This window comes from Arachis duranensis, chromosome 1, assembly GCF_000817695.3.
Source record: "Arachis duranensis cultivar V14167 chromosome 1, aradu.V14167.gnm2.J7QH, whole genome shotgun sequence".
Lineage (NCBI taxonomy): Eukaryota > Viridiplantae > Streptophyta > Magnoliopsida > Fabales > Fabaceae > Arachis > Arachis duranensis.
In genome coordinates this window covers 63,828,004-63,847,275 of record NC_029772.3, presented here as the reverse complement: position 1 = coordinate 63,847,275, position 19,272 = coordinate 63,828,004, and the positions used below count along the sequence as shown (strand labels likewise).

The 19,272-nt window shown below is 38.6% G+C and overlaps 1 protein-coding gene across 1 annotated transcript; it reads right to left on the bottom strand.

Annotated features, from left to right (window-relative positions):
- Positions 1–6,214: 6,214 nt before the first annotated feature.
- LOC127748476 (uncharacterized) lies at positions 6,215–7,039 on the bottom strand. Its single transcript, XM_052263036.1, has one exon. The coding sequence runs from the start codon at positions 7,037–7,039 to the stop codon at positions 6,215–6,217; it is 825 nt and encodes a 274-aa protein (XP_052118996.1).
- Positions 7,040–19,272: the final 12,233 nt, after the last annotated feature.

Below are 19,272 nucleotides of genomic sequence, written 5' to 3'. Positions count from 1 at the left end.
TCAGAATGGACCATCCTGGATATATTCTATGATGGTCTGTCTGAATTGTCTAAGATTCATTGGACCATTCTGCAGGTGGATCTATTCACCTGAAGAAAATGCCTGCAGAAGCTCATAAACTCATTGACATGGTTACAAATAACCAGTTTATGTACACTTCTGAAAGGAATCCTGTGAATAATGGGACGCCTCAGAGGAAGGGAGTTCTTGAAATTGATACTCTGAATGCCATATTGGCTCAGAATAAAATGTTGACTCAGCAAGTCAATATGATTTCTCAGAGTCTGAATGGATTACAAAATGCATCCAACAGTACTAAAGAGGCATCTTCTGAAGAAGAAGCCTATGATCCTGAGAACCCTACAATGGCAGAGGTGAATTACATAGGTGAAGCCTATGGAAACATCGATAATTTCTCATGGAGAAATCATCCAAATTTCTCATGGAAGGATCAACAAAGGCCCTAATAAGGCTTTAATAATGGTGGAGGAAACAGGTTTAGCAATAGCAAGCCTTTTCCATCATCCTCTCAGCAACAGATAGAGAATTATGAGCAGAGTCCCTTTAGCTTAGCAAACATTGTCTCTGATCTATCTAAGGCCACTCTAAGTTTCATGAATGAAACAAGGTCCTCCATTAGAAATTTGGAGGCACAAGTGGGCCAACTGAGTAAAAAAGTCACTGAAACTCCTCCTAGTACTCTCCCAAGCAATACAGAAGAGAATCCCAAAAGAGAGTGCAAGGCCATAACTGTGAGCAACATGGCCGAACCTGGAGAGAGTGGAAAGGACATGAATCCCAGTGAGGAAGACCTCTTGGGACGTCCTCTGGATAAAAGGAGTTTCCAATTGAGGAATCTAAGGAATCTGAGGCTCACCTAGAGACCATGGAGATTTCATTGAGCCTCCTTTTACCATTCATGAACTCTGATGACTATTCATCTTTTGATGAAGATGAAGACATTGTTGAGGGACAAGTTACCCAGTATTTAGAAGCAATCATGAAGCTGAATGCCAATATATTTGGTAATGAGACTTGGGAGGATGAGCCTCCATTGCTCATTAATGAACTGAATACCTGGGTTCAGCACACTTTACCTCAAAAAAATAGGATCCTGGTAAATTCCTAATTCCCTGTACCATAGGCACCATGACCTTTGAGAAGGCTCTGTGTGACCTGGGGTTGGGCATAAATTTAATGCCAACTCTCTGTAATGGAGAAACTGAGAATCTTTGAGTTACAGGCTGTCAATTTCTCATTAGAGATGGCAGACAATTCTATGAAAGAAGGCTTATGGACAGGTAGAGGACTTACTAGTAAAGATCAAAGGCCTTTACATCCCTGCTGATTTCATAATCCTAGACACTAGGAAGGATGAGGATGATTCCATTATCCTTGGAAAACCCTTCCTAGCCACAACAAAGGCTGTGATTGATGTGGACAGAGGAGAGTTGGTCCTTCAATTGAATGAGGACAACCTTGTGTTTAAAACTCAAGGACTCCCTCTATAACCATGGAGAGGAAGCAAAAAAAGCTTCTCTCATCACAGAGTCAACCAGAGCCCCCACAGTCAAACTCTAAGTTTGGTGTTAAGAGGTCCCGACAATGCTTTGAACATCTGTGAGGCTCCATGAGAGCTCACTATCAAGCTATTGACATTAAAGAAGCGCTTATTGGGAGGCAACCCAATTTTATTTATCTATGTATTTTTTTTAGGTTGATGATCATGTGGAGTCACAAAAATAATTGCAAAAATTCAAGAAAAATCGAAAATAGCATTAAAAACAACACACCTTGGAGGAGGAACTTACTGGCGTTTAAAGGCCAGTAAGGGTAGCAGATGGATGTTTAACGCCCAGTCTGGCGCCATTCTGGGCATTAAACGCCAGAAACAAGCACCAGACTGGCGTTAAACCCCAGAAAGAAGCTACAATCTGGCGTTAAACGCCAGAAACAGGTTGTAGCCTGGCGTTTAACGCCAGGAAAGGAATAAAAGCTGGCGTTTAATGCCAGAAACAAGCAGCAGTGTGGCGTTAAAGGCCAGGATTGCACAACAAGGGTGTTTTGTACGCCTAATAGGAGTAGGGATGCAATCCTTGACCCCTCAGGATCTGTGGACCCCACAGGATCCCCACCTACCCTACCCCCCTCTCTCTCACTCACCAATTTACTTCTCACTCCATCTCCTCTATTTTCTTCTTCTTCCCCTTCTTTCTTTCTTCTTTTACTCGAGGACGAGCAAACCTTTTAAGTTTAGTGTGGTAAAAGCATTGTTTTTTGTTTTTTCATAACCATTTATGGCACCTAAGGCCGGAGAAACCTCTAGAAAGAGGAAAGGGAAGACAAAAGCTTCCACCTCCGAGTCATGGGAGATGGAGAGATTCACCTCAAAGGTCCATCTTGACCACTTCTATGAAGTTGTGGCCAAGAAGAAGGTGATCCCTGAGGTCCCTTTCATGCTCAAGAAAAATGAGTATCCGGAGATTCGACATCAGATCCAAAGAAGAGGTTGGGAAGTTCTTATCAACCCCATTCAACAAGTCGGAAACTTAATGGTTCAAGTATTCTATGCCAATGCATGGATCACTAGGAACCATGATCAAAGTATGAACCTGAACCCAAAGAATTACCTCACGATGGTTAGGGGGAAATACTTAGATTTCAGTCCGAAAAATGTAAGGTTGGCGTTCCACTTGTCAATAATGCAAGAAAACGTACGCCCCTACACTAGAAGGGTCAACTTTGATCAAAGGTTGGACTAAGTCCTCATGGAAATATGTGTGGAAGAGCTCAATGGAAAAGAGACTCAAGAGGCAATCCGGTTCAATTGAGAAGACCGGACCTTAAGCCTATTGCTAGAGGATGGTTGGAGTTCATCCAACGCTCCATCATTCTTACTAGCAACCGATCTGAAGTGACTGTGGATCGGGCAATCATGATCCATAGTATCATGATTGGGGAGGAAGTGGAAGTTCATGAGATCATACCTCTAGAACTCTACAAGGTGGCTGACAAGTCAACTACCTTGGCAAGGTTAGCCTTTCCTCATCTCATTTGTCATCTATGTAATTTAGTTGGGATTGACATAAGCAGAGATATCCTCATTGAAGAGGATAAGCCCATCACTAAAAAAAGGATGGATCAAACAAGATAGCCCATTCATGGACCTCAACAAGAGCATGAGGAAGATCCTCATCAAAAAAATCCCTGAGATGCCTCAAGGGATTCAATTTCCTCCACACAACTATTGGGAACAACTTAACACCTCCTTGGATTACAAAAGAACAAGAAGTACTTGGATTTCAAATTTTATCTTGAAATTAGTTTAATTATTTTGATGTGGTGGCAATACATTTTGTTTTCTGAATGAATGCTTGAACAGTGCATATTTTTTATAGTGAAGTTTATGAATGTTAAAATTGTTGGCTCTTGAAAGAATGATGAACAAAGAAAAATGTTATTGATAATCTGAAAAATCATGAAATTGATTCTAGAAGCATGAAAAAGCAGTGAATAAGAAAGCTTGCGAAAAAAAATATGGCGAAAAAAAAAGAAATATCAAGCAGAAAAAGCCAATAGCCCTTAAAACCAAAAGGCAACGGTAAAAAGGATCCAAGGCTTTGAGCATCAGTGGATAGGAGGGCCCAAGGAAATAAAATCCAGGCCTAAGCGGCTAAATCAAGCTGTCCCTAACCATGTGCTTGTGTCATGAAGGTCCAAGTAAAAAGCTTGAGATTGAGTGGTTAAAGTCGTGATCCAAAGCAAAAAGAGTGTGCTTAAGAACTCTGGACACCTCTAACTAGTGACTTTAGCAGAGCTGAGTCACAATCTGAAAAGGTTCTCCCAGTTATGTGTCTATGGCATTTATGTATCCGGTGGTAATACTGGAAAACAAAGTGCTTAGGGCCACAACCAAGACTCATAAAGTAGCTATGTTCAAGAATCAACATACTTAACTATGAGAATCAATAACACTATCTAAAATTTTGAGTTCCTATAGATGCCAATCATTCTGAATTTCAAAGGATAAAGTGAGATGCCAAAACTATTCAGAAGCAAAAAGCTACAAGCCCCGCTCATCTAATTAGAACTAAGTTTCATTGATACTGTGGGATTCATTGTATATTCTCTTCTTTTTATCCTATTTTGTTTTCAGTTGCTTGGGGACAAGCAACAATTTAAGTTTGGTGTTGTAATGAGCGGATAATTTATACGCTTTTTGGCATTGTTTTCATATAGTTTTTAGTATGATTTAGTTAGCTTTTAGTATATTTTATATTAATTTTTAAGCGAAATTCACATTTCTGGACTTTACTATGAGTTTGTGTGTTTTTCTGTGATTTCAGGTATTTTCTGGCTGAAATTGAGGGACCTGAGCAAAAATCTGATTCAGAGGCTCACAAAGGACTGCTGATACTGCTGGATTCTGACCTCCCTGCACTCGAAATGGAATTTTTGGAGCGACAGAAGTCCAAATGAAACGCTCTTAATTGCGTTAAAAAGTAGATATCCAGGGCTTTCCAGCAATATATGATAGTCCATACTTTGCTCGAGTTTAGACGACACAAACTGGCGTTTAACGCCAGTTTTCTGCTCTATTCTGGCGTTAAACGCCAGAAACAAGTTGCAAAGCAGAGTCAAACGCTAGAAACAAGTTACAAACTGGCGTTCAACTCCAAGAAAGACCTCTACACGTGAAAGCTTCAATGCTCAGCCCAAGCATACACCAAGTGGGCCCGGAAGTGGATTTCTGCATCATTTACTCATTTTTGTAACCCTAGTAACTAGTTTAGTATAAATAGAACTTCTTACTATTGTATTTTGATCTCTGGATTGGGGGATTATTTTTTGATCCTTTGATCACGTTTTGGGGGCTGGCCTCACGACCATGCCTGGACCTTCATCACTTATGTATTTTCAACGGTGGAGTATCTGAACACCATAGATTAAGGTTATGGAGCTCTGCTGTTCCTCGAGTATTAATGCAATTACTACTATTTTCTATTCAATTCATGATTATTCTTATTCTAATATATTCATTCGCACTTCAACCTGATGAATGTGATGATCCGTGAGACTCATCACTATTCTTACTTATGAATGCGTGCCTGACAAATACTTCTGTTCTACCTGCGAAAGCTAGAGTGTGTATCTCTTGGATTCCTGACCCACGATGCATGGTTGCCTCGCCTCACAACCGAGCCTCCCATTCCGTGAGATCAGAGTCTTCGTGGTATAAGCTAGAATCCATTGGCAGCATTCTTGAGATCCGGAAAGTCTAAACATTGTCTGTTGTATTCTGAGTAGGATCTGGGATGGGATGACTGTGACAAGCTTCAAACTCACGACTGTAGGGCGTGGTGACAGACGCAAAAGGATAGTAAATCCTGTTCCTACACGATCGAGAACCAACAGCTTATTAGCCATGTGGGAGACCGTAGATGACCTTTTTCACTGAGAGGATGGGAAGTATCCATTGACAACGGTGACGCCCTACATACAGCTTGCCATAGAAAGGAGTATGATGGATTGTATGAAGGCAGTAGGAAAGCAGAGATTCAAGAGGGATAAAGCATCTCCAAACACTTGTCTGAAATTCCCACCAATGATTTACATAAGTATCTCTATCTTTATTTTACGTTTTATTTATATTTTAATTATTAAAACTCCATAACATTTGAATCCGCCTGAATGAGATTTACAAGATGACCATAGCTTGCTTCAAGCCGACAATCTCCGTGGGATCGACCCTTACTCACGTAAGGTTTATTACTTGGACGACCCAGTGCACTTGCTGGTTAGTTGTGCGAAGTTTTGAAAAAAAAAAGTGAGATTACAATTGTGCGTACAAGTTGTTGGCGCCATTGTGTATCACAATTTCATGCACCATCCATCAATTCTAAAGACATTTGTACTGCCTTCACTTCCTCTATGCACAGCTTCTTCACCAAAGAAGAGGGCATTAGATTGATACTCACCCCTAAATCACACATTGCCTTGTTGATGATCATACTGCCAATGGTACAAGGCAAAAAAAAAAAACTTCCAGGGTCTTCATGTTTCGGGGGAAGCCCTTTCAGGATTAATGCCCTGCATTCTTCCGTGAGCAATATAGTTTCCTTCTCTTGCCTACTTCTCTTTTTGTTGATAAGATCCTTCAAGAACTTTGCATATAGGGGCATCTGCTCTAATGCCTCAGCCAGGGGATGTTGATCTACAATTTCTTGAAGACTTCAAGGAATTTAGGGAAGTGTTGGTCCTTAGTCTCCTTGTTGAACCTTTGGGGATATGGCAATGGAGGTGTGAAGTTCACTCCCTGCCGTTGTTCTTTGGTTGGTTCTTCCATTGCCTCCTTTCCTTTTCTTAAGATTTGTGGTTGGTCTTCCTTTTCTTGAGCCTGCTTGCCTGCTGTCACTTCTTTGCTGGCTTCCTCTTTCTCAGCTTGCTTCTTGTCATTTTCCTTTGGCTTCTTGGTTGCTCCTTCATCTTTCACCAAGATCTTTCCACTCCTCATCTGTATGGCTTTGCATTCTTCTTTAGGATTTGGAATGGTGTCACTTGGGAGTGAGCTTGATGGCCTTTCAATCACAGCTTGCTTGGAAAGCTGTCCAATCTGCCTTTCTAAGTTCCTTATTGAAGCTTCGTGATTCTTGCTTGTTATCTCTTGGTGCTTTAGCATCTTCTTTATCAAGCTCTCCAAATTAGAGATTCTTTGAGCATCTTGTGATGGATGTGGTTGGTTATGGGGTGCTGAAGGTGGATGATATATATTTTGGTTAGTGGTTGGGTTATTGGGTGGATAATAGCTAGAATGTGGGTAGTTGTTTTGGGGTTTTCTGTATGAATTGTGGTTGGTGGTTTGCTGGTTGTTATGGTTTGTGTAAGCTGTGTTTCTTGAGTTATTTTGGTTGGAATTTTTCTGCCAGGTTTGTTGGTTTTGAGTGTGGCTATCTCCCCATCTTAAGTTCGGGTGGTTTTTCCAGGAGGGGTTGTAAGTGTCACCATAAACCTCACTGTGTCCAGAACCTTGATTGTTCATGTAATTCACTTGTTCTTGTTGTTGATCTTCACAAGCTTCTTCACCTTGCCCCCATGTGGTTGATGGTTGGCTTGTATTTACTGCTGCAACTTAGAGGCTATCAATCCTCTTGGCCATTTGCTCAAATTATTGTTGAATTGGTTGCTGCATCATTTTGTTTTGAGCTAGGATTGAGTCCACTCCTTCCAATTCCATGACACCCCTTCTTTGAGATGGTTGGCATTGTCTTTGATGAGCAAAGAAGTATTGATTGTTTGCCACCATCTCAATAAGATTTTGGGCTTCCTTTGCAGTCTTCATCAATTGTAATGAGGGGACACTTCCTAATCAGACACTTATATCTCTCCTATGCGTCATATAGAGATTCAGCATCCATTTGTGTGAAGGTTTGGACCTCTGTCTTGAGCCTAATAATCCTTTGAGGAGGATAGAACTTGGCTAAGAATTTGTTCACCAAATTCTCCCAATTGTTGATGCTATCTCTTGGGAATGACTCTAACCATTGAGTGGCTTTGTCTCTAAGGGAGAAGGGGAACAGCAAGAGCTTGTAGATGTCAGGGTGCACTCCATTTGTTTTGACAGTGTCACAAATCCTTAGAAAAGTAGATAAGTGTTGGTTTGGATCTTCAAGTGGCCCTCCTCCATAGGAGCAGTTGTTTTGTACCAAAGTGATGAGCTGTGGCTTTAGTTCAAAGTTGTTTGCATTGACATTTGGAGTAAGGATGCTACTCCCACAATGTCTTGGGTTAGCAAACATTTAAGAGGCCAAAACTCTTCTTTGAGGTGGATTGTTGTTGTTGGCCACTCCTTCTTGATTAGCATTAGAAGTGTTTCCTTCCATCTCTTGGAATTCTTCCTCAAAAACTTCTTCACCAATGACTCCCTTCCCCCTGCCTTCTCTTCTTATTCTTCTCAACGTTCTTTCGTCAAGATCACCAGAGTTAGGAACTTCTCTTCTTACCTCTGTCATACAAACAAAACACAAGAAACACAGAACCAAAAAACCAGTGAAACTTCACTCTATTGCTAGAGTGAAGTTTGGTTAGCTTAAGCAAAAATTCAAACAGTTAGTGTGTTAGTCAAAAATTAAAGAAACAGAAAAGAAAAAGTGCTTAATCTAGACCCCCACCTTCCTTAATAATTGTCAATCTAATCAATCCCCGGCAACGGCACCAAAAACTTGATGTGTGGAAAATGATCAAACACTAAACTCATCGGCAAGTGGACCGGGTCGCATCAAGTAATAATAACTCACATGAGTGAGGTCGATCCCATAGGAATTGAAGGATTGAGCAATTTTAGTTAGGTGGTTGATTTAGTCAAGCGAACAAGAGTTTATTTGAGTGATTTATATCCAATAGAAGCTAAATTGCATGAAATTTAAAGGGAGAATGATAATTGACAAGAATTTAAAGTGCAGAAGAATTAAAAGAGCTGAATCTTAAAGTTCAAGTAATGTAAATTGCAGAAACTTAGATTGCAAGAAACGTAGATAGCTGAAACTTAAAGTGCAAGAAATGTAAATGGCTTGAATCATAAAAGGATTTGGGAGTTGGGATTGTAGAAATTAAACAAGAGAAAGTAAAATGGCATTAAACAGAGAAGTAAAGGATGAATTAAAATGCAAAGGTCTAAACAGAAAAGAGGAATTACTTGAGAAACCAAACAGCAAGCAAAATGTAGCATAATTGCAATAGCTAAAGGAAAAGTTGAAGATCTCAGGGGTGGAGGAGACTAGAAAATGAGTCTAGATCTCAAGTCCTTCCTTGATCCAACAAGAGAATAATTGCAGAGAAGTAAAAGATAGATTGCAGAAGAAGTAGAGATGAAAACAATAAAGGGAACTTAGATCCAAACCACAATTCCTTGAATTATGCAGAAAAATAAACAGAAAGAGATCTCAAGGTGAGATTGAAACAGAATTTCTTTAATTCTCTACCCAAGATTCAAAACAAAGATAAAGAGATTAGAGGCAAGAACAAGAAGAAGAGGATTCAATTCTCTCCTTAATTCCCAAACCTCCAAAGCTAGAAAATAAAATTGAAAATTCAAATGTAAGCAAAAAGTTAAAAGGTCCTCTCTAACTCAAACTAACTTCTATTTATATGGTGCACGAAATCACAATCACACTTTTGCAATTCCGCACAACTAACCAGCAAGTGCACTGGGTCGTCCAAGTAATACCTTACGTGAGTAAGGGTCGATCCCACGAAGAATGTCAGCTTGAAGCAAGACACTTGAATAATATTATAATATTATTTGATCTATTTTAGTTAAAAATAGGAGATCGGTTTAACCGTGTTTACAGTCTACTGGTATAGGTTAACACCAGCACTCTCTAATGACTTTAGCAATGCTAATGCCTCATCATATACCTTCTATTCTCATGCTATTCATGTTACTAGTGTCATTTATGCTAGTAGCTTAGATATTAATCTCTAGAAGTGTTGTTAAGTGTATATTCTAATATCTCTAGTTTTAGTAATTACACATCTGAGATATTTTAATATTATTTTAATCCACCTCCAAGCCAACCAATCACAACTCTTCCTACACTTCCAAGACCTCCTAGGCTGCCTCATTTTCACATTGTGTCTGAAAATCATCAAGAGAATAAAGAGAGAAAGTTCTTGGTTCAAAAATCTTCAAAGCTTGATTTCTTCGGAACTAAAACTCAAATCAAAACTTTAATTACACCAAAATGATACTCTCTTCTTCCTCTACATAACCATGTAACTTTTCATGGGTGGAATTCAGGTGAGATGGCTGCCTCCCTCCTTCTTCAATTCGGTTTTCAAGAAAACCATGCTAAACATGTATTTTCTTGATGTTCTTCCTTAGATATCATGCTTAACATTACTTGAGGGCTAAGAAACCTCAATTCCCAGCACGTTTAAGGTGAGGATATCCTTCCTAAGCTGCTGCTAAATTTTTGGTTAGTTTATGGTTTTGAGGTTTAAAGTTGTTCTTGACGTGTTTTAGGAAAAAAGTGCTCTAGGAACACTTAAAGCATAACCGAAATTTGGAACAGCAAATCAAGGTAGGGTTTGGTGAAATTAAACTTGAGTAATTGTGTTTGAGTTGTGAGATTATGATATGTTTTGGTTATGCTTGAAATTGATTGTTTATATGCGTGATTCTTATTGAAATTTTGGTTAAAATTTGATGAAATTTGATGAAATTCATGCTATGAACTTGTGTTCTTGTGGCTGCTAGAAAAAGAAATCCTAACCCAAAAATTGGGTTTGAAATTGTGATGCAATAAAGTGGAAAATAAGGGGTTTTAGTGGCTGCAAATTTATTATGAATTTTGGTAAAAATCGGTTATCGAAAAGATTGAAAAATGGGTAAGAACAAAGAAAAAATCTGAAGAAATTACGAAGAACACTTTGAGTATGATGAAGAAAAATGAAGAACACCTTTTAGATCTTAAAAAGGGAAAGGTTGTAGGTATTTTTGTGTTTGAGGGGTTAATTTTTAAATATTAAAAGTTAAGCTGGTTAAAGTAAAAATACTAAAAGTTACGGGGAGTAACAAGTGAATTTATATAACTTTTAAGGTAAAGCAAGGTAATTTTCGAAAATTTAATAATAAAATAATAAATTATAATAAAATATTGAATAATATTATTTAATTAAAAATAATAAAATACTGTGGCAAATGCAATTTTTCGTAAAATCTTTAGAAAGACAATTTTAAGCACAGAATCTCATAATTACCTTTATAAAACACTTAGGGGGTGGTAATAACATATTAGTGACATAAAGACAAAGAAAAGATGAAAAGTTGATGAAAAGATAAAAATTGAAGAAATGGCCGGTAAAGTTTAATGACAGAAACAAATGATGATTAGTGAACAAACTTGGAGCAACATAGTTAGTATTTGAGTTGTGCCTAGGGTTCGGTATAATATAAAAAGTTAAACTATTTTAGTATAGACTTAATGAGCCTATACTTGGGACAGACAAACTATTCATACCGAAATTTACTTAAGCTATAAATACATACGTTAAACAGAGAAACTAGACCAGAGTAAAGAGACAAAGATAAAAGAGTAATCAGAGCAGAGTAAAGAGACAAAGAGAAAAGAGTACTAAAACCTATGAATTGTTAACTATTTTATATTGGGAAAAACCCACGAATTGATAATCATTGATTACGAGAATAACCTACAAACTGTTGTATGTTGATCTCGGAGATAACCCACGAACCGAGGATCGTGTTTGTTGTGTATTGATCTCGGGGATAACCCATGAACTGAGGATCTCTGTGTTGTTGTGTAATGATCTCGGGGAATCTCACGAACTGAGGATATATGTTTTCCCTTGTGCATATATTATGGGGTCGAGTTTTGCGCCGACTGCCGTAGTCACGAAGGAGTGGTATTCTTAACCACTAATACATATGCACGAAGTACACAATGGGAAACCATATCTGGGACTTGTTCCTAGGTAATGTCGGGCTGCAGGGAGTAAACCGACACGTGAGCTCATGGCCTGCATAGGACAGACATGCATCAGTTTTGGTTGTGCATTTTCTCTGTTATGGTTGTTGTATGAATCTATGTTTTCTTTGTTTGTATTCTATTCTCTATGTCTGTATTTTATTTTCTTGTATTCTTCTATTTGTTATCTTTTTACTATTTTTTCTATTTTTTCTATTTATCTGTTTCTTCTGTTTATTACTTTTCTGTATTCTGCTATTTGTCTGATAAACAATACATAATTAATGAACTTAACAAATAACCCTGACCCTACTAAGAACTCCCTAGTAGTTCGCTGACGAACGTTCTGCAAAAAGGTTCTACTCTAGGTAGTCTTTTGAGTCTAGAGCGAGATTCATTTTCTGTTTATATGTATATACCGTGAGACCAGCCAACATCTACATCCCGTTTATCTACGCCTTTAACCTAAGTCCTCCATACGATGTTGCTCTTATGTGGCTACTCGATAAAGTATCAGTGATATGCTCTAAGATGATTTATGATCATGCAGAGGAGTAGTAGAAGATGTTCTGCCTTTTGATGACATTCGACCTGACTTGAATTTTGAAGACCTAGAACATACTTTCCCTCGCTTTAGTAGTTTAGAGAGACTAGGTGAGTATAGAGTCTGGGCTAGCTTGGGTGCCAGCTTAGGGACTTCTTGAACAGGTCAAGGCTTGGGATGTTGTATGTATATATATGTATATAATTATTATCTAGCTATACCTAGGGGTATTCTAACTACAGATCTATACTCTAATAAAGGCTGGATGACTAAATGTTGTTAATTGCTTGAGATGTATTTAAGTGTGGTTGTTCAAAATTTTTTTATCTGCTATTTTTTGCGAATTGATCATACATGATTCTGTTTATTAATTTAAAATTTTTTCGAAAAAAAGTACCTCGCTAAATAACTATGCTTTTAACAATAAATTAGGCTCATATAATAAATAATAGATAATAATTATGAGCACAAGTTGGTAGCGCTCAGTTTCTGGTATGATCTAGACATACTGAAAATTGGGTCATTTCAATTTGGTATCAGAGTAGTTCATTTCCAGTAGAACCTGGGGAGTGGACTAATTATGCTTTATTGCATACTCTGTTTGTGTGTCTCATGCTGTTAGGATATCTTTAAGATATATTTGGTATGAATGTCTATGAGTGCTTGTTTTGAGAATGTTCGTGCTAAACTTGAGATATTAAAATTGATCACCTTAATTTTGATTGTTTGGTGCGGATATGACCTCAATGACTGCGAATAGGCATACTTTAATCTAGTTCTGAATGACAAATTGGTATAAGGCACAACTATTTTCATAGCTATTAAGATCTCCAAGGCTATGGCTATGTGAGATTTGGATGCTGTAAGGAACGGACCGATCTCTTTGTCAGAATGGCTTGAAGAAAATAGATCGCTTGAAGATGGATTCTGCACGTGGATGAAATTTTGGGGGCAAAATTTTCTTTTAGGAAGGTAGAATATAACAACCTAGTTTTTAGGTACACGAGATCTTTTCTGAAGATACAGAGTTTTCCGGAAGATCAGTGAAGGTAACACGTCTGATATATCATCAAGCACCTTAATCTACATCATCATCATGTCATCACTAAGGAAAAACCTCTTTTGAGGCAAGCTCGACAATGCAGTTATGAAGAACCTAGTTTTTTAACCGTATCAGTTAGGAGCTTTCGATTCTGGTTTCCGTAAATAGTCTCACTTTGGCGAGCCGAACTCGATTCATGAGAGAAGAGAAATATTAATATGATATAATTAATATATTAATATTAGAGACGCTTTAATAATATTATAATATTATATGATATATTTTAGTTAAAAATAGGAGATCAGTTTAATCAGGTTTACAGTCTACTGGTGCAAGATAACACCAGCACTCTCTGATGACTTTAGCAATGCTAATGCTTCATGATTACCTTCTATTTTCATGTTAATCGTGTTACTAGTGTCATTTATGCTAGTAGCTTAGATATTACTCTTTAGAAGTGTTGTTAAGTGTATGTTCTAATATATTTAGTTTTAGTAATTACACACCTGAGAAATTTTAATATTATTTTAATCCACCTCTACCCAAACCAATCACAACTCTTCCTACACCCTGAGACCTCCAAGGCTGCCTCATTTGATCATTATGGCCAAAAATCATCAAGAGAAAAAGGAGAGAAAGTTCTTGGTTCATAAATCTTCAAAGCTTGATTTCTTCTGAATTAAAACTCAAATCAAAACTCTGATTACACCAAAATGATCCTCTCTTCTTCCTCTACATAACCATGTATCTTTTCATGGCTGGAAATCAAGTGAGATGGCTGCCTCCGTCCTTCTTCAATTCTGTTTTCAAGGAAACCGTGCTAAACATGTGTTTTCTTGATGTTCTTCCTTAGATATCATATTTAACATGACTTGAGGGCTAGAAAACCTCAATTCCCAGCATGTTTAAGGTGAGGATATCCTTCCTAAGATGCTGCTGAAGTTTTGTTAGTTTATGGTTTTGAGTATTAAAGTTGTCTTGATGTCTTTTAGGAGGAAAACGTGGTCTAGGAACACTTAAAGCATAACCAAAATTTGGAGTAGCTAATCAAAGTAGGGTTTGGTAAAATAAATCTTGAGTTATTGTGTTTGAGTTGTGTGATTATGATATGATTTGGTTATGCTTGAAATTGATTGTTTACATGAGTGATTCTTGTTAAAATTTTGGTGAAAATTTGATGAAATTTGACGAAATTCAAGCTATGAACTTGTGTTCTTGTGGCTGCAGGAAAACGAAACCCTAACCCTCAAATTGGGGTTGAAGTTGTGATTTAATAAAGTAAAAATTAAGGGGTTTTAGTGGCTGCAAATGTGTTATGAATTTTGGTAAAAATCAGTTAACGAAAAGATTGAAAAATAGGCAAGAACAAAGAAAAAATCTGATGAATTTATGAAGAACACGAAGAACACTTTGAGTATGATGAAGAACAGTGAAGAACACCTTTAAGATCTTAAAAAGGACAAGGTTGTAATTATTTTTGTATTTGAGGGGTTAATTTGTAAATATTAAAAGTTAAGGTGGTTAAAGTAAAAATATTAAAAGTTACGGGGAGTAAAAAGTGAATTTATTAAACTTTTATCGTAAAGCAAGGTAATTTTTGAAAATTTAATAATAAAATAAAGCGAAAAAAGGCAATTTTTCATAAAACCTTTAGAAAGACAACATGCTTTTGGACCCTTGATTTGATAATTCTAATCTTCCTTTGATTCCACTAGATGCCTTGATGTATTTGCTAGTGATTTCAAATTTAAAAGGGCTAAGAATGGATCAAAGGAGTGAAGAGAAAGCATGCAAAGTGGAGAAATCATGAAAAGCCAAAGATTTGGGATACGCCCATGGATGCGCACGCGCACTAGACGCATACACGTGGATTGTAAAAACTCCATGGACACGTACGCGTGATGTACGCGTACGCGTCGGTACTGTCACGTGATTTTTGAGTGAAATCGTGCCTAGCGAATTCACTGAAGCTGTGGGGCCTTGTCTGAACTAACTTTGGCGCCAAAATGCTTAAAAGGATCAAGGATTGAATGGGAAGACACCTTAAGACATAACACACTTTAGATTTAGTTTTAGAGCTAGTTTTTAGAGAGAGAAGCTCTCTCTTCTCTCTAGAATTAGGATTAGGTTTAGGTTAGAATTTTTTATATCTAAGCTTTAATCTTTGCTTTCATCTACTTCTACCTTTCAATTCTATGTTGCTACATCTTGTTCTTCTATTCTCTTATTGCAATTTACTCCATTTTGTTTCCATACTTTGTAAATTGATCTACTCTTGTTCTTTTATTCTCTTTTAATGCAATTTGAGGTAATTCATGTTAATTGTGATTTCCTTGATTGTTGTTGTTAATCTTTTGCAATTAATTGTTGTTAGAATTCATTCTTGTTGTCAAATTACTATTTAGGTGTCCTCCTCTGGATAGCGTCATTTAAAGAACAAGGGTCAGCACAACGTAAAAAAAACTGAAAAAAATAACCGGAAAAAAAAATCGGTGGAGCCTGCCGAAGATGAGGCCATTACGGCTCGCCTTTAGGTGTCCTCCTCTGGATAACGCCATTTAAAGAACAAGGGTCGGCACAACGTAAAAAATCGGAAAAAAAAATGGAAGAGCCTGCCGAAGATGAGGCCATTATGGCTCGCCCTTAGGTGTCCTCCTCTGGATAGTGTCATTTAAAGAATAAGGGTCAGCACAACGTAAAAAAAATTGAAAAAAATAACCGGAAAAAAAATCGGAGGAGCCTGCCGAAGATGAGGTTATTACGGCTCGCCTTTAGGTGTCCTCCTCTGGATTGCGTCATTTAAAGAACAAGGGTCAGTACAATGTAAAAAAAAATCGAAAAAAATTGGAAGAGCTTGACGAAGATGAGGCCATTACGGCACTCCTTTAGCTGTCCTCATCGGGATAGTGTTATTTAAAGAACAAGGGTCAGCACAACGTAAAAAAAATCGGAAAAAAAATCGGAGGAGCCTGCCGAAGATGAAGCCATTACGACTCGCCATTAGGTGTCCTCCTCTGGATAGCGTCATTAAAGAAAAAGGCTCAGCACAATGTAAAAAAAAACTGAAAAAAATCAGAAAAAAATTCGGAGGAGCCTGCCAAAGATGAGGCCATTACGGCTCGCCTTTAGGTGTCCTCCTTTGGATAGCGTCATTTAAAGAACAAGGGTCAGCACAACGTAAAAAAAATCAGAAAAAAATTGGAGGAGCCTGTCGAAGATGAGGCCATTATGGCTCGCCTTTAGGTGTCCTCCTCTGGATAGCGTCATTTAAAGAACAAGCGTGAGCACAACGTAAAAAAATAGCTGGAAAAAAATCCGAAAAAAAAAACGAAGGAGCCTGCCAAAGATGAGGCCATTATGGCTCCCCTTTAGGTGTCCTCCTCGGGATAGCGTCATTTAAAGAACAAGGGTAAGCACAATGTAAAAAAAAAAGAAAAAAAACGGAAAAAAAATCGGAGGAGCTTGCCGAAGATGAGGCCATTACGGCTCGCCTTTAGGTGTCCAACCCTGGATAGCGTCATTTAAAGAACATGGATCAGCAAAACGTGAAAAAAAAGGAAAAAAAATCAGAGGAGCTGCCGAAGATGAGGCCATTACGGCTCGCCTTTAGGTGTCCTCCTCTGGATAGCGTCATTTAAAGAACAAGCGTGAGCACAACGTAAAAAAAAAAGAAACTGAAAAAATAATCGGAAAAAAAATCGGAGGAACCTGCCGAAGATGAGGCCATTACGGCTCGCCTTTAGGTGTCCTCCTCTGGATAACGTCATTTAAAGAACAAGGATCAGCACAACGTGAAAAAAAGGAAAAAAATCGGAGGAGTTGCCGAAGAAGAGGCCATTACGGCTCGCCTTTAGGTGTCCTCCTCTGGATAGCGTCATTTAAAGAACAAGCGTGAGCACAACGTAAAAAAAAAAGCTGGAAAAAAATCCAGAAAAAAAAAACCGAAGGAGCCTGTCGAAGACGAGGCCATTACGGTTCCCCTTTAGGTGTCCTCCTCGGGATAGCATCATTTAAGGAACAAGGATTAGCACAACGTGAAAAAAAGGAAAAAAATCGGAGGAGCTGCCGAAGATGAGGCCATTACGGCTCGCCTTTAGATGTCCTCCTCTGGATGGCGTCATTTAAAGAACAAGGGTCAGCACAACGTAAAAAAAATAAACTGAAAAAAATAACCGGAAAAAAAATCGGAGGAGCCTGCCGAAGGTGAGGCCGTTACGGCTCACCTTTAGGTGTCCTCCTCTGGATAGCATCATTTAAAGAACAAGGGTCAGCACAACGTAAAAAAAACTGAAAAAAATAACCAGAAAAAAAAATCGGAGGTGCCTGCCGAAGATGAGGCCATTACGGGTCGCCTTTAGGTGTCCTCCTCTGGTAGCATCATTTAAAGAACAAGGATCAGCACAACGTGAAAAAAAAGGAAAAAAAAATTGGAGGAGCTGCCGAAGAAGAGGCCATTACGGCTCGCCTTTAGGTGTCCTCCTCTGGATAACGTCATTTAAAGAACAAGCGTGAGCACAACGTAAAAAAAAAAGCTGGAAAAAAAATCCGAAAAAAAAAACCGAAGGAGCCTGCCGAAGACGTGGCCATTACGGCTCCCATTTAGGTGTCTTCCTCGAGATAGCATCATTTAAAGAACAAGGGTAAGCACAACGTAAAAAAAAGTAAAAAAACCAAAAAAAAAATGGAGGAGTCTGCCGAAGATGAGGCCGTTACGGCTCGCCTTTAGGTGTCCTCCTCTGGATAGCGTCATGTAAAGAACAAGGGTCAGCACAACGTAAAAAAAAATAAACTGAAAAAAAAACCGGAAAAAAAAAACCGGAGGAGCCTGCCGAGGATGAGGCATTACGGCTCTTCTTTAGGTGTCCTCCTCGGGATATTGTCATTTAAAGAACAAGGGTCAGCACAACGTAAAAAAAATAAACTGAAAAAAATAACCGGAAAAAAAATCGGAGGAGCCTGCCGAAGATGAGGCCATTACGGCTCGCCTTTAGTTGTCCTCCTCTGGATAGCGTCATTTAAAGAACAAGGGTCAGCACAACGTAAAAAAAAACTGAAAAAAACCGGAAAAAAAATCGGAGGAGCCTGCCGAAGATGAGGCTGTTACGGCTCGCCTTTAGGTGTCCTCCTCTAGATAGCGTCATTTAAAGAACAAGAGTCAGCACATTGTAAAAAAAAATCGAAAAAAAAACCTGAGGAGCCTGCTGAGGATGAGGCCATTACGGCTCGCCTTTAGCTGTCCTCCTCTGGATAGCGTTATTTAAAGAACAAGGGTCAGCAAATCGGAAAAAAAATCGGAGGAGCCTGCCGAAGATGAGGCCATTACGACTTGCCTTTAGGTGTCCTCCTCTGGATAGCGTCATTTAAAGAACAAGGGTCAGCACAACGTAAAAAGAAAAAAAAAACTGAAAAAAAATCGGAAAAAAATTCGGAGGAGCCTGCCGAAGATGAGGCCATTACGGCTCGCCTTTAGGTGTCCTCCTCTGGATAGCGTCATTTAAAGAACAAGGGTCAGCACAACATAAAAAAAATCAGAAAAAAATCGGACGAGCCTGCCGAAGATGAGGCCATTATGGCTCGCCTTTAGGTGTCCTCCTCTGGATAGCGTCTTTTAAAGAACAAGCGTGAGCACAACGTAAAAAAAAAGCTGGAAAAATAATCTGGAAAAAAAAAACCGAAGGAACCTGCCGAAGATGAGGCCATTACGGCTCCCCTTTAGGTGTCCTCCTCGTGATAGCGTCATTTAAAGAACAAGGGTAAGCACAATGTAAAAAAAAAGAAAAAAAAAGGAAAAAAATCGGAGGAGCTTGCCGAAGATGAGGCCATTACGGCTCGCCTTTAGGTGTCCTCCTCTGGATAGCGTCATTCAAAGAACAAGGATCAGCACAACGTGAAAAAAAAGGAAAAAAAATCGGAGGAGCTGCCGAAGATGAGGCCATTACGGCTCGCCTTTAGGTGTCCTCCTCTGGATAGCGTCATTTAAAGAACAAGCGTGAGCACAATGTAAAAAAAAAAAAGAAACTGAAAAAAATAACCAGAAAAAAAATCGGAGGAGACTGCCGAAGATGAGGCCATTACGGCTCCCCTTTTAGATGTCCTCCTCGGGATAGTGTCATTTAAAGAACAAGGGTAAGTGGTGCACGAAATTGTGATCATCAATGGCGCCATCAACATGGTACGCTCAATTGCAATCTCAACTCTTTATC